At 40.5% G+C, this 16,722-nt stretch overlaps 1 protein-coding gene across 1 annotated transcript in view; it reads right to left on the bottom strand.

Annotated features, from left to right (window-relative positions):
* Nucleotides 1-1,250: 1,250 nt before the first annotated feature.
* The window catches only part of LOC133442184 (axin-1-like), a 41,788-nt gene continuing 26,316 nt past the window's right edge, over nt 1,251-16,722 (bottom strand). Inside the window, exons 7-13 of the mRNA XM_061720135.1 lie at nt 13,861-13,998; nt 9,152-9,539; nt 7,033-7,207; nt 6,767-6,943; nt 5,838-6,137; nt 5,576-5,725; nt 1,251-5,463 (exon numbers count right to left, since the gene is read on the bottom strand). Coding sequence (XP_061576119.1) covers nt 5,337-5,463; nt 5,576-5,725; nt 5,838-6,137; nt 6,767-6,943; nt 7,033-7,207; nt 9,152-9,539; nt 13,861-13,998 — 1,455 coding nt within the window. The 3' untranslated portion in view covers nt 1,251-5,336. The remainder of the gene's footprint in view (nt 5,464-5,575; nt 5,726-5,837; nt 6,138-6,766; nt 6,944-7,032; nt 7,208-9,151; nt 9,540-13,860; nt 13,999-16,722) is intronic.

The following is a 16,722-nucleotide window of genomic DNA, read 5'->3' as shown; positions in this document are numbered from 1 at the left end:
TCTTATTTATTTTTTGTCTTCTTTATGCATTCTTTGTTTCCACGGATTAATGCTAATGTTTCAGATTTAAGCTGATCACAAGAGAAAAGGGGTAGGCACTATAAACTACGGCTTCAGCCTACACCTTTTCGGCAAAAGCAATGTTTTACGTTTTTTCATTTTGTTTTTATATGCTATTATAGTTGTACAATGACCGAAATAAAGACAATTCATTCATTCATATCATGGTATATTATGAATGTAAAATAAATCTTTTTAGCAGTAACTTAGCCAGTAACTTTGATGAACATACCAAAATATAAACTGTACACAAATAGAAGAAAATTTCTAAATATATTTTGTGACGAAAATTTAAAAGGTTAATGCTTTAATCAAACAAGATAAATGTGCAACTTAAAACCGATTATAGAGGAACAAGAGGGTGATTAAGAGCTCATTCTTCCATTATAACAGTCAAGGTGATTTATTGTATATTTGAAAAGTGATAATGGATGCAGACAACATGCAGAAGAAATAACATTTTTTGAATAAGCTAAAAAAAAAAAGGTCTGGAAAAATAGTGGAATATGAGTAGGAAATGTCTTAACCTAAATACCTACCAATTGCACATGAAAAATCTAGGTCCACTTTTATGTATTGCACACTACAGACATGAGGATAACTTTGACCCCATTAACCCTCGTACCTCTGAGGACCGACCAAGTATATAAACAAGTAAATATTTCTTTGACACCACTGATAGACTTACCCTAAAAATAAAAAGGCTCTCTTTTTAAAGAGTCAAGTATTTAATAGAAAGAATCAAATGTGAAAGTATTTTGTATTGAATATCTATGTGCTCCGAGACAAATTATTAGCATTTCACCAGTTTCTCCAATATACAGCTCTCTTTAAAACATAGATATTTCTTAGATATATTATTTTATAGTAAAAAGTATTATAAAATGATGCTTTTAAAGTTTTAGCAAGAATGTTTTAAATAAATACAATTAAGGATTATTAAGGATGTGGCAACATTAAAATTCTACACATTGTGGAGCGGAAAATAAAAAAATGTGTGTAGGACATCAGACGTGGTCCACTGAAGCTGATGAAGTCAAAGATGACTGGCTGACTGTTAGAGGTTACACATGATGCCATCGAAGCCATGACTTGTGCTGCTTACAACTCCAGATGTAATCCTACATCTGTGACCTCATAGGTGGTTACAACACAGGTGAAACGGTTAAACAATAACACAGAGAAAAAGGTTTATTCAACATCTTTATTATGAAGTACCTTTTTAAAAGAAATGTACAAGTGGAACCAGCACAGTGACATCTTGGCATTGAAAAACAGAAACACCATGGACATGTGGTGCAGGTCTGAAGACACGTATGAAATGATAATGTACATATTTACAGCACAGGATTGATCCGAACTGAAATGAGAAAAAGGATGACCGCAGCTTAAAATACACTGGTACTGACTGAAAACTAAAATTTACATTAAAAGCATGGGTCGGTAAAATAAACATACTTTGAAAGGTAACATGATAAAAAGGCACTGTGTTTCACACAAAAACGACGCAGCCGATGCAGTTGTCCATTTTGTTCATCACGTCATAATCACAAGAATTAACTCTTGACAAATGTTGTCATTTAACTGTCCAATTTTGTACTAAATAAACAGACGAGACACCAGAAGGCCATATAGCAGTTTGCACAGTAACATTAGAACAAAACAGACAATTCAACTCATCCAGAAAACATTCCTTATAAAGAAAATGCTTGCTTGATTATTTTTTTTAATAAACAAATACATATCTAATCTTCTTATTTCATATTGAAGGCATAATGGATTTTAGGGACAAACATTTTTTGTGATTCTGTGCTTCCCTTGCTGGACCAAACGCAGGAACCCCGTAGAAAATCATTTATGAAATTTCTGCAAGAACCCCTTTGTTGGAAAACATTCGGTTAACAACCAACATAGACGACAACACAACTATCAGGCCAATGGTTTGAGATCAATACTGAATACAGACATCAATTAAGAAATTCCTTTTAGGACTTGGGGGGGAAAATTATATTAATAAAATAAAAAGTAAAATTACATTCAGCTTACACAGCCGGTGTGTGTCAGTGCACTAGCTGCACTGTGCTTTACGATATTCTGGCACCAAAGCTTTACTGCAACATGGTACTGATATAAGCACTTTAAAAAGGAGCAATTATACATTTTTTTTTAATGTGCTTTGTGTTTAATCGACAACAGTTAGATGAAATGATGACACTGTCATATCTGTACAATGAATGAGTGAATTAGCAAAGGTGAGCATAACAGATGAAAGCAGCTACCCTGGTTCTGTCCAAAATTTAATAAATTATACGATGCATGGCCAAATTCAAGTCACCACCTGGACCTAAATAAGCAAGCATTTTAATGATTAACAAAAAGGAGATTTTTTTTTTTTTTAAATGTCAAAATATTAGATTTAATTTCATTCAAAAGGAATATGTTTACATTTAAAAAAAGAAAAAAAGTGTCTAGCTCTTGCAGCTCCCCTCCTGCTGCTGGCAAATAGAGAGCAACTCTGGACTCTTGTCCCAGTTGTCTCATTCAACAACTGTGTATCACTTTATATCACATGATCAATGATGAAACGGTGGACATAATCGGCAGAGGTGACCAAGAAACTCGAGGGAAAACAAAAGTGGCCAAGCAAATGTTGAACAGTTTTGTAAAAGCAACTAAACAAACCTCCATGACTATACGAGGACCATTTGAGATTAAAAAAAAAAAAAAGGCAAAAACTCCCTTGTTTTACTTAGTTTCAGCTGGTAAACTGTTTTTCTTAACTCAAATCGTTTCTCGTTCTTAAAGCAACCTTTTTAGAAGACGCATACTATTGTTGTGGTCGGACTAAAATTTTGCACGCTCTTGATTAAACATTAATTAATCACTTGATGAAATCTAATCAAAGAAAAATCAACAGAACGACGCACCGCTATGTTAAGTGGTAAAACGTAGAAAACATGTCTAGATACAACGTGCAGAGAACTTAATACTGGGTGTAAAAACACACATGAAGAAGAAAACCATTTTACAAGTGAGGACATCAAGGTGGGAAAAAAGCTTGTAATTGCTAGCAATTATAAAGATGGGAATTTGTAGCGATACAAAAAGGTCACGTGGTCTGAGGCGTCCAGGTGTTCCTTGTTCTACTTTTCTAGTTGGTCAGGTCTGGGTTCAGCTACATCATGTTACCAACAAACAAGATCGGATGACCACCTGAATAAACTCAATGACTAGGTTTTCTATCAATAGTTATTTTTCTTCCCAGGAGACATGGACAGACGCCACCACCAATCACGAGAGTGTTTCATGGAGCATGACATCACAGATTTGAACACCGCTGAAAACTTTGGGATTGGTGGAGAACACCTATCAAAGTCCACCTCTCCAAAAACATGAATACAACTCTACAGCAGTCAGGTGGTCCAGCATAATATTACGGCGTGTGACTGTTTGGCCAGGCAGCGTATACCAGCAGCTTAATGTTTTCCTTATGAACATGCTGCATCAAGCCGTGAAGCTCGGTATCTAAAAATAATTACTACTTCCATATTGTAAAGCAAATTTCTTTAAATTCCAAACAATTGGCCTAAAAAAGGTGTTTTTAAACATCAGACTTAAGGGAACTGTGCTGGGAAATTATATAGTATCAATCAATCACATTAATTTATAATAAACCCATTAAAAAATACTGACAATGAAATTTAATTAACTTTAGTTGCAAACCTGTTTTTTGAGCCATGTGATTACCAAACTAAGTTCCCCTGTTTGCTTTCTTTTCTGTAAACCAACTTCATACACATTTTTCAGATATGAGCTGTATCGCAGTTATCATCCAACTTCCTGTATTAGATTGAATATTTCCTTAAATATTAAATTATTAAAAAATTCAGTATTACGCTGTAATGTTTTGTGTCTCAACATCTGTAGCAGTAAAAGTCCCTTCAGCTGATGATGAAAAGTATTTCGTAATTGTGGACTGTAGAGACAAATATATGTATACGGGACAATTAATTAATATGCTCTTTGGTTGAGTTCAGGCATACAAGACAGACATGGGCTAACAAACTTAATGACATCTCAGAATAAGCTTTTTTACGAAGCGATGGCACTGGCCAGGCAGGCAAGCAGGCACCCAGGATGAGCTTGGAGTCAAGCACACAAGACTTTGATGAAGCAGAAAAAGGGGAAGGTGAGACCTTTTATAAGTGGGAATTTTGATAATCTTGACAGTAAATAAAAGTTCACCTCTAAAATTCACCATTTGGGAAAACAGAACTCCTCACTCAAAGGTGGACAGTACGTAAGTGAGGTGGCTACTAAGATTATATGAAGAGAAGCAAAAATGGCTGCCCTGACATGACTAACAAACTATGTTCAAAACATACAGAATAATACAATATTAAGTTGAAATATGACAAAATTAAGCTGCTGTAATAAGTAATAGTACCTGCCTTGTACATATATAATTCAAATAAAATGAAAACAAGTAGCTTGGATACTTGTCTTATCAAAAATATGTAGCTTTGGTAAACAAGTTATGCAGAGAACTGTTGACGCAACGTGTTAATGTGACAGATCACCGTGTGACATCTAGGAATCAAGGGTGAACAAAGTTCTCCGTTTTGAGGCTATGAAGGTAACAATAGTAGAAGCAGGCTGAATGTTCCACTGCCCAGTTTCTTCTGTCCTCTCCACTTCTCAACAGCTGAGGAACAGAGACAGCAAAAGGCAGCCAGACTCCGAAGGGAACACAACTGCTTTCTTCACTGTCAAGAGCACCGATTGAAGAGTTTCCATGGTAATGTAGCAGCATCGTAATGGTCTGCGGAGGACAGACTCCTCCTGAGCAGAAGTGGAAGACTACTTTATACTCTTTCCATCCAGAAGTCCCCTCGTAATTTGCCAATCATCGCAGTAGAAGTGGAAGACTGGTCAGACGTGATAATTGTACAGCTGTCGAACAGCCAGTAATGAGACAGGACAGGTGAGCTATTTTGTTCTTCTCTGCCACTCCTGCATCATCTGGCCAGGGTTCTTTGCTTTGTGAGTTTGATCCAGGCATTGATGCAGATATCCATTTATCCATAACCACTTCCTTGACACTCATGATTCTTCTATGCGGCACTTATCTCCATCCGTCACACTTATCGCCATCCATCTTACTACTTCCCGTCATTCGATTTCCTCACAGATAAACTTCTATCCATTCTGAACATTTTCTTCCCATTGTCTCATTTATGCGATCTTTTCAGTTTCATGTTCCTGTTCCCAAGTTTTCAGTCAACCTTCTCCACCTTCCCAACAATCTTCTCCTCAAAGATTGGCAAGATAGCATCATCATCACGAACCTCCTCGAAAACCACACCACAGTCAAACTCGTCACTCACTTTCTTAAAGTAGAACCTGCACACGAAGACAAAGAAAACTTAGTCATTTGTTTATTCTCAATAATTGACTATGTACAAATTTCTTACATGTTGGATATATTGAAAGTTCACAATGTGTGTGTTCTGACCTGTAGTGGCCCTTCTTGGTAAGCAGCTCCTTAAACTGGCCCAAAGTCACGACTCTGCCTTTGACCGATGTTCGGTACGGGATAGGCTCTCCACAAAAGTAGTATGCAACCGTCATGTTCTCACATATTTGACGCTTCCCTGACTTATGCCTATGAGAAGAAGAATACTTGTCAAAACACAACAAGGTACGCATGCATATAAAACCACTGGTGTGAAAATGTTTCACAATTAAAAACAGGAAAAAAAGACTTCTATGCGTACCTTTGCTTGGCCTGCTGCAGCGCAGCCCTCCTCCGTTCCTCCTCCAGTCTCCTCCTAGCCTCCTCCAGCTGGGTCAGCGGGTTGGGTGCTGGGTTGGGGGGCATAGCAGGATCCTGGATGAAAGGGTGTGAAGGCTGGACCTGGGTAGATGATGAGCCGGGGATAGCAGTGGACACAGAGGAAGGGTTGTTACGTAGCTGAGCGGAGACCCAAGGATGCACGGCTCCAGGTCGCTCCACTGAAGTTGGACGTGGCGACTCACTACTGGTTCCTGTCCTCCGGGAGCTACTGGTGCTGCCACTGGGGAGGGAAAGGGGGGAGAAAAGGTGGTCGGGAGAAATAAAATCAATAGGAGAAATGCCACATGATTGAATATTTGAATTATGAATGAAAGAACTCCTAAGAAGACAAAATAAATTAGATTTCACATCAAGGAAGACCACTTGATTGGTTAGCTGACTAATCGGGCTGATTATTGGTGATTTTTAATAATCAGCTTTGGTCAACATCTAAGAACGTGTAAATCGATTAACAGGAAGGTCTGTGGGTAGTCCTGCAACACTACCCCTTGTTTTGTTTCCCAAAGTTTAATTAATAAATGCTTTATTTTTTTAAGAAAATCTACAAATTCATTGCTGCATTAAATAATAAAGGAATACAGGACATCTTCAGCAACAACAGAAATAAAACAAACAAAACCTCAAATAAAATTAACAGAAGACATAACCTTATGGAGGGATTTTTGTTTCTTTATTATGCAATTAAAGAAAACTAAACTTTCAATCAAAAATCTGATTGAGAGCAAAACTATACAAACTGTAATACATTTTTTTTTAAATTGCATTATAAAGAAACAAAAATCCCTCTGTATAACCTAGGATTAGAACTGTAATTCTATATCTTAAGAATATGAGTTCAGTATTTCGCACCCATGAGAGGTCTTCCTTTGTCGATCTCCCTCCATCATCCACTGCAGGATCTTCTGGTTTCTCTCCATATCCTCCAATGGGACTTGGGTTTCCAGGCCACGACTGCCCTCATCACCTTTGCCTCCCGTCTCAGACGTCTTCTTACCTCCTCTTCGCGATAGCGTGCTGCCTTTACTACTGCAGAACGTATAAAGCATATGCAAACCAGTTGAGGTCATCTGACACAACAACAGCCCACACATTTTGCTGCAGGTATTGCTGCATACCTGTAACCCATCCCCTCAAGAGTACTGGCTCCAGCTCCATCGGCATAGTTTCTTCTTCCCGTGTACTGATTGGTTGGATCGCCATTCCACATGAAGTTGGCCTGAGACCTGCAGCCCACGTCCTCCTGCCCTTCTCTTCCTCTGTGGTGGTACAGCTGCTTATGGTGATGCACTCCTGAAGAGAATTGGGTAAGATGGTCATTATTAAAAGCTTTTCTTCAAGACATCCCACATTTACATCCAAAAACACTGCAACTGTAGATTCATTTAACACCTTCATCCATCAGACCAAAGGTGTCAGTTCACAATATTTTAGCCTCCGCAAAAAGTTTTATTTTACCGTTTTTATTTGTCTACTCCATTTCTTTCCTTACCAAGGGAGCTTATAATATAATCCTTTTAAACGAATACAACTACTATGAACAGTATATGAGCTGCAAATCTCAGGGAACACAGAATGACCGTCTCATGCCCCTCAGTGAGTGTTGGCTCATCATTGGTCTGATCTGCGTTCAGCAAAGATATCAACAGAACTTGCTCCTCAGAAACTCTGAACGTTATACTTTCCACTGCGCCACAAATATGTGTTTCTTCTTACTGCTAGACACAGATCTTTACTCTGGTGTACGGACAAAAATTAAAAACCACAACAGAAAAGTATACTTCTTAATTAAAACTAAATAAATAATTGCAGTAGTTTGAAATCACACTTGTAAACATCGTAGTCCGACTGAAACTAGAGATGCACCGATCGATCGGCAACCGATCGGTATTGGCCAATAATGTCCCGGTTTTGATTTGAGTTCTAAAGTGTGAAATATCGCACATTGCCTCAGCCTGCAATAAAACAGTCATCAATTTATTATACTTTCTCATCTCCTCATTTTTATACCTAATAATACAATGTCAGTGTTGTACATGAGACAACAATATTGAAGAATTTATGGATTTCACGCTGTGATTGGTTATATTGGGATCGGCAGATACTGCTTCTGGTGATCGGACCTCAAATCCTGATCGGTGCATCTCTAACTGAAACTGAGTAAGACTGAACTTCCCATACCAAAGTTAACATGACCATATAATACAGTAGAAGTCAAGCTAATCAATGGATGTAAACCTTCAAAAAGGACCAAAACTGGCCTATGCGCTGTGCCCACGCTCTACAATTCTCACCCCGAGTTTTGACATGAACTACTGGAAGGAGGCACTACAGAAAGGAAAATAAAAACTAAAGCGTAGTGACACACAACATACAGAGCTGTTAGACCGACTATTTAACCATTTTCCAATTTGCTGCGAACAGCTAAACCAAAGACTAATTTTTTGATCTGGTTTGTGGCGTAAATCAACCAAAAAATCTCATTACCAACAAGATGTAAGTGAGTACTATTGCAACCTATCGTGGTGAAGTGGCACATATTTCCCTTCATAAACATGTGCACTGCAGTTAAGAAAGGAGTCCAAATAAATGGGCAAGTTGAGGTATAGTCATAACTCATGTAGGTATATACTGTAGCTATAGCTCAACTAAAGTGAGCATGCAATGTTACTTAGTGTGATGGAAATGTGTTGTTTCAATGATTTAATGATACTCTGTTAGTCTTTTATGAGGTCATTGTGAGTGCACTCAGTACAGACGGTGTCTGTCTGTCGTGGGTTCAGCTGTCCTTGCTGCAAGGATTTGTTATCAGGGCTACAATGGTATTTTGTCTGAAGCACCTCACTTAGCTCTGGTAAAATTATTGTACTATTGATTTTCGTAGTCACTTCCTGAGATTCAATCCAAAAAACTTTATTTGTCGCTGAGGGGCAATTGCTGACACAGAGAGTAATTATTAGTTTCACAGTATGTGGAAATAAAACAAAGAAAAAGAAACAAGAAGAAGCTGTGCAAAAGGGGCATGGGTATATAGGTTCCTGTTCCCAAGTTTTCAGGTATATAAGTCTTATTTAGATATTATAGTCTAATATAGTGGATAAAATATATGCAAACTACAACACTGAGTGATTGCAATTTGCGCTTCAGACAGTAACAATCAGAAATTAGTTTAAGTTCTCTAATTTGCCACTTTTTTCATAAATGACTAAACCAAAATAAAAAATAAAAACTATTTACCTTTGACTCCAGCAGCAGACAGACTGTGGCCTCCCCCTCGGTGTGTGGGGTAATGAGGTGGGCCAACTCCTCCATCAGGTGACCGTGATGATTTGGGAGGAGTGTGTCGACCCCCTCCTCCTAAGGTGCTGTTTGTTGCTCCTGGCGACTGGCAGCCCGGCGTCTTCATCACCCGCTGTACATGCTCATCCAAAATAGATTCTGGGTTGTCGTCATGGGAATCTTCCATGGCAACCAGGCCACCATAAGTGGCGGCTGTTACTGTGTTAGCAGTGGTCTCTGAATAACGGGCACCGTATAGAGGTGGAAATGAGGGAGGGGGCAGTGGTATACTATGAGAAGACATGGAGGTTGTCACGGAGACATCAGCATCATCCCCCTCTTCTTCCTGTTTAAGAGAAGAAAATATTTAATCTCAATGTAAACATTTGGAAAGGAAATGTGAATTCTGAAAAGGTGTATACAGGTTATAGAGCAACATATGCTCCCATCCAAACAATGACTACGTTTACATGCACTCAATAACCCTTTTAAAACCCGAATATTGGCAATAACCCGAATTTGTACGGCCATGTAAACACTTTAAATAAACCCGAATTTGCTCATATTCCGGTTTTTAAAAACCCGAATATTACCCCTGGGTTACTCCTATTAAAACCCGAATATTCAGTCATATAAACGCCAAATGGAATATCCCGACCAAACGGAACAGGAATTTGTTTTCTGCGCATGCTCTGTTCGCAAGGAATCCTGGTCTTTTGAGTCCAGGAAGTTCTTCTAACCAGCCTTTCTCGACCGGGGAATCGCGGCACCCTGGTGTGTCGTCAAAAAATGACCTATTCTGACATTTCATATATAAATACCGTATTTTCACGACCATTCAGCGTGCTGTGTGAAAAGGCATACCCTCATTTTTGTGTGTCATTTGTATTTAAAACACACACACACACGGCGCGCCGTCTACACACGCGCCGCGGAACACACACACAAGCACGCAAGTGTGCGTTTTTAAAAATAGAGCCGGAGCAAAACTTATTTTGATTTACCGTATTTTCGCGACCATAAGGCGCACATTTTTTTTTTTTTTTTTTTTTTTAAATGTGCCGGGCGCCTTTTGAAACGGTGCGCCGTGTCTATTACCTGAATTACGGTAATGTAAGGCCGGCCACCATGAGAACGGTAAAGGGAGAAGGGGGCGGGTGAAGCCCCCGTGAGTTGCGAGGTGAATGAGACTCCACTGAGCTGTTTAATGCGAAACAGATGATGAAAACTTTTAAGGATTTGCTTGATGTGTAAAGTGAAATAAAATACAATCAAACTAAGTTTTGCTCCGCTCTATTTAAATAAGCACACTTGTGTGTGTGTGTTCGGCAGCGCGTGTGTTTTGCATGTCGGGAACCGAGGAAGCACCTGCCGTGGGTTTGCGGGGTCCGATCGCCGCATCCCCGCTGCAGATCCAGTGCTCTTTCCCCGGGAGCCCCTGCTACAAGTCCATGTAGGCTCCTGCGGTCCTGGCCGGTCGGAACCGGTGACTTTCCCCGGTTAAAGCAGCGGCTGGAGCAGCGCGGTGATGCGCGCTGCTGCAGCCGACTTCCTGGTTCCCCAAGCGGTCCGATCACCTGGTTCCTGGCCGCTTTACGAGAAGGGATTTCTGGGGTCTGTCTCAGGTCAGATCAGCTTCACCCTCCGAAATTTGCAGCCAAATCTGTCGGTTACAAACCCGGTACCGGATCCCGACATGCGCGTGTGTGTTCGCGACGCGACACACACTTACTGGTTTATGTGGCGCTGGCCTGGCGCAGCTGATGGACAGAAACTGTGGTGATTTTTAAAAGAAAAACTTTGCATAAGACATTTCCAGCCGGAGTCATTATAAGGGTGAATGAAAAGAGGGGGCTGGATGAAGGGATGATGATCAAGAAGCCGAGACAGGTCTGGAAATTCGGACTGGCGCAGCTGAATTAACGGAGCTCCTGTCAGATAGGCTACAACCCGGTACCGGATTTAGCTGCGCTAAATCAGCTGCGCCAGTCCGGATTCCTCGCTGTCAGAGTCTCTTTCCGTGCCGTGCGGCGCCTCGGAATGCTTTTGCAAAAGCTCGCAAAATAGTCCCAGCAGACACCTTAGCCCACGGATCAACAATCCATCTGCAAACTGTGGCATAACTTGCCCGGCGCTGCTTTCCACTCCTGGAGAAACTGTTCCCCCTCAGTCATCCATCGCTCCCACGCCGCTGCAGCCTTAAGGCTGATTTATGGTTCCGCGTTAAACCGACGCGGCTCTGCGTCGATTTATCGCGGAACCATAAAGGCTTCACTTTGAACTGCCGGTTCACACCGACGTCCAGCGGTTGGAGTTCCTTTGTCAGACCTCCCGGAATAACAGCAAGCACAGCGTTCATATTTTTCACTTCTTTTTTTACACTGTCTGTGAGATGGGTGCATAGAGTCACAGATCAGCAGCGATGGTGATGTGTGGAAAATACCACCGGGTCCCCGCAAACATACACCTGCCTCAGCCACTCATCATCATCCCTTCATCCATCCAGCCCTTTTTGAACATTTCTGCATTTGTAGACGGTAGAAAGTACCGGGATAGCGAGATTTACATGAAGTTGAGAGAAAAGTTGCGCGAAGCAGCATTTGTTTTGAATTTGGATACAGGAAGAAGAAGCAGAAATGACGGGAATTGCGTCATCACGTTCTCCGCGCGTCGCTGGTTTGATCGGGATATCCCGAATGATTAATTACCATGTATACAGGGATAACCCTGTTTGCTCACGCATGTAAACGTAATATTCCGAATGTTTCAGTAACCGGAATATTAGCAATAACCCGAATTTTGACTGCATGTAAACGTAGTCAATGTCTTCATCACGGAAGGCCTTGCATCCCTAAACCGCATCCATTACAAAAGCACTGATTTCTATTAGGCTGTATATTGTGCAGAATGTAACACAAAAACAATACCCAAAACTATTATCTAGGAACCCTGAGGACATAACTATGCACAGAAACGTCACTGTTTACAGCTCGGTTTAATCTCTCTTAATTACAGTCGCCTGACAGAGTTGTGCCGACTAACACCGTTAATGCTGACTTGACGCAAACAACACTGAAAACAAAAACTTTCTAACAACACTATCTGTTGCTAAGCAACCTAATACACCATATTAATTCAATTATTAAAAAAAACAAATAAAAAAAAAAAAAAACACGCATTTTCATCATCTGTGGATTTGTCATGAACAGTTTGTGCTGTTCCCCGTTTTAAATTTGAGTTTAGTTGCCAATCCAGCTTCGTATTACCTTGGGTTAGTGTAGCAGTCCGACACCACTAGGTTCTTGCATACAATAGTTGGGACTGTTCCTTTGAAAATGTTAAAAGTTAATCCATAGAGTTTGTCTGTTAATAATAGGAAATGCAACATTTTATGTTGGCCTGTACAGCCAACAACTGAGCACTTCATGCGCCAGCCAGTTTTGGGGATTATTAGTTAATTAACCTCTAATCACTAAAACAACAACATGGCAGATCTTTAGCATCGTTAGGTTCTATGCAGTTAGGCCGCGGCTGACCTAATGAGGAAATTCTGCCATAGAACACTATTGATTATAAGAACGGCAGAATCAGGACCAAAATCTGATCTCACAAAATTGTCCCTATTTGTCCTGAGAAGGGGAGCAAACTCCACAGAGATGAGTTGTTTAATAAATATTTTTATGGTCTGGCAGGCGCCACAGATACCAAACTTTCAAGATCAATTCTTATGCCTTACTTGGCTATGTTCTTTTGAGAATAAAAGTTATTCATAGATATTTACAAGTTGTTACATCCCATTTATTTAAAACTTATATTAGGGTTGTCAACCATTTCCATTTTTTAATCCAGATTAATTGAAAGATTTTCATAGTTAACTCAAGATTACTTGCACAGATAATTTATGTTAAAGAAAAAAAAAACCCACACTTTTGAAATTGTAATAATACAGGAGCAGATGATTATCCTTGCTTTAAAATCACTATTATGGTATTATTAGTAGTTCTTACACTAGATTATGTCCAATTAAACATCCTCTGTTTTGAAGTACTTTTTCCTAAAAAACATATTTACAGCATGTTTTAAAAAAAAAAAAAAAAAAAAAAAAAGATTTTACATCCATGACAAACTGAGGGGCAGTTCATTTTTTGTACCACATCAGCTGAATGTATATAAAGCAATACTTTTTTTTCCCCTAATATCAGACATACTGTATCTTTTTGACACAGTGGACTTTGGCGCCAACATGGCAGTGCGTCATACGAGGAAAAAGTATTTTTATTGGTTTCTTTTGTACTTTACAGTTTTAGGCGGGAAAAAAAGAGGCTTCAAAGCAACTCTTCAGGAAACCACTGGGTCACACGACTGATGCTTTGAGCATTGTATTGACATTCTATTACAGCTGCATCTCGTTTCTCCAAACTACAGGTTGGGCCAAGGGTCACATTTCCTGAAACATGTGCACATTAACTTCGCGTTTAGAAAATGGCGGCATGAAACACCTTAAAGCGTTATTAAAGCCTCAACTTTGGGGAAAAAAAAAAAAAAAAAAGAAATTCAGGGAAAATAACCAATAGTCAGTAAAATAGCATTTGCAGCTGTGTGTCATGGCATCTAATTTTAAGTGGAGAACTTGAGTATTTCATAGAAGAAAATAAACAGACACTCACCTGTCGTACTCTCTTTAGCCTCTCTTCAAGTCTTTCCTCTGCCTCTCTTTCTCTGAGAACAGTCTCAAGTCTGCTGATGAGCTCTGCTGCAAACCTCTCCGGCTCTACGTGGATGTCTTTTGGCATGCGATAGGTGCGCTGTACAAACACAAAGACCAAACAAAAACCCCATCAAAATTATAATTTTCCAGAAAGGCCCATCTCCATTCTCACTTTGCTATTGTTGTGGTTCTCTGCCTTGTAGAAAGGCACTTCCAAATGGCACTTCTTTGCACAAAACCCTCACCAGCAGCCCTGGCTACATTAAGTTAGTTTTATATAGGCAACTGTCTGCAGCAGTGCTGTTTGAAGACGAGTCAACGGGGAGGTGAACACATCACTGTTTGTATCTGCACGAGGTTATGTAATCAAACATTAATATTACGTATCAATTGGTGTCCAATTATCCTTTTTTTGACTGTCTTAATTCCAGCAACCCTGGCAAAATTTAAATGGCAACAATATCAAAATAAAACATGAGCACTAAATCTTATCTTTGTGTCTTTTTTTCCTCTTTAATCCAAGTGCTATTCCATAAATTAATGACAGTGAAGAGAAGAGTTTCTTATGAGGGCAAACTCTGGGCCAGATGGTCAGGATGGCCTCTGTGTGCATTCAAAAATATTTTGAATATGCACAATAAAAACATATTCAAAACTTTTAAGGCATCTCTCACAAGCTCTCCCCTCCGTGCAAAGCGTGGCTCCTCAATGGCTCCTTACTTTAAAAGAATTTCCTTGATCTTTTATTAGCGATGTGTTCTTCACATTCACAGACTCAAGTCTTTTCACCCCCCTCCTTGAACCGCCACCTTACTGTGGTGGAGGGGTTTGTGTGCCCGAGTGATCCTAGGAGCTATGTTGTCGGGGGCACTTACGCCCCTGGTAGGGTCTCCCATGGCAAACAGGTCCTGGGTGACGGGCCAGACTAAGAGCGGTTCACAAGCCAAACATGGATAAAGTTAAATCAAGGACTGTTACGTCGCCCGGATCGGCGTCACCGGGGCCCCTCCCTGGAGCCAGGCCTGGGGTTGGGGCTCGTTGGCGAGTGCCTGGTGGCCCGGTCTTTGCCCGTGGGACCCGGCCGGGCTCAGCCCGAAACGGCGACGTGGGCCCGCCTTCCTGTAGGCCCACCACCCGCAGGAAGGGCCGTGAGAGGCTGGTGCAATGTGGGCTGGGTAGCAGTCGTGGCGGGGTGTCTCGACGACCCAATCCCTGGACCAAAACCCTTGCAGTGGGACATGGAATGTCACCTCGCTGGGGGGGAAGGAGCCGGAGCTTGTGCGTGAGGTTGAGAGATACCGGCTAGAGATAGTTGGGCTCACCTCCACCAGGGCTGTACGCTTACTTTTTTGAATGGTAGCACTGGTGCTAGCAAGTTAAAAATTTTAGTAGCACAAATTAAAATTTACTAGCACACCCGGGTGGACAGTTAGTAGGGGTGTAACGATACACTAATCTCACGATACGATACACGATACTGAGGTCACGATACGATACGATAGCAGTATTTTTTTAACAACCTTGAATGAGGAACATATGACTGGAAAAATTGTCTTTTATTTGAAAGACACAAAATACAAAACAATACTGTACGTTTGCCCTATTGCTACAGTTTGTAATACTTTATAACTGTTTAAGTTTTAAAGAGAAAGCCAGGCCAACCATTTTCCACAAACTGAACTAAAAGTTAATGTCAGGTTTGCATTATGATCTTCAGTTTCAGACAAGTACAAATATTTTGCCACAAACTGAATAGTTTCTCTCATGTATGATTTGACTTTTTTCTTTTCCAGAAATTTAACAACTAAAATTAAAGAAATAAATAAAAGTAAATAAATAAATAAATACATACAATTTTACATCATAAAAAAGATTGATTCATGCTCACCTTATAAGTGTAAGAGGAGATTTATTTTTGTTAAGGTTATTTTGGTAATTCAGGGTTCATTATTTTATAAATATATTCTTTATATTCTGATGTAAATCAGGGACTATAATGACACTAGTCAGTTTATCTGTAGTTGTTAATATGTTTTAGATTGGGCGGAGTGATACGCCACAGTACGGCACTAGCTGCTGTGTTGATGTTCTAAAATCCTACACTGTTGAGCGGACATTAAAGTACTCTCAAACTCAGCAGAAGTTTCCCCGTGTTTATCCTACTCACGACCCGAAAAAGGTTTAATTTAATAAGGTAAGGCTTAACTCTACACCAGACTTAAAAGTTCAGAGCTCAAAACCCCGCTAGAGTCCCGTGATAGGGACCGCAAAAGGTACTACTTTCTTCTGAGCGGAGTAAGATTTTGGTCCGCGTGTCGAGGCGCAGTCGCCACGCGCGGTCGGATCATGATGTATTAATAGTATTAATAGCCTTTCCACATGGCGCCCCGGCCGTATGGTCGCGAAAATACGGTATTTATATATGAAATGTCAGAATAGGTCATTTTTTTGACGACACCCCGGTTGAAAAAGGCTGATGTAGGTCAAGAGACATTCATATTGATTTTCACACTTTTTTTTACATGACCCCAGCGCAACTCTCTCGCACAAATGCGAGTGGATACATATTTCTCTTCGCACCGGATGATTTTTATTCGCAAATGCGATGAAAACTGTCGCACTGTACAGCCCTGCCTCCACGCATAGCTTGGGCTCTGGAACCCAGCTCCTTGAAAGGGGCTGGACCCTCCACTACTCTGGAGTTGCCCAGGGTGAGAGGCGGCGGGCTGGTGTGGGCTTGGTTATAGCCCCTTAGCTCAGTCGCCATGTGTTGGAGTTCACCCCGGTGAACGAGAGGGTCGCTTCCCTGCGCCTTCGGGTC

Source organism: Cololabis saira, chromosome 1 (assembly GCF_033807715.1).
Source record: "Cololabis saira isolate AMF1-May2022 chromosome 1, fColSai1.1, whole genome shotgun sequence".
In the NCBI taxonomy this organism is placed as follows: domain Eukaryota; kingdom Metazoa; phylum Chordata; class Actinopteri; order Beloniformes; family Belonidae; genus Cololabis; species Cololabis saira.
The sequence above is the reverse complement of the archived record's forward strand: the minus strand, read 5'-3'. Positions and strand labels throughout refer to the sequence as shown.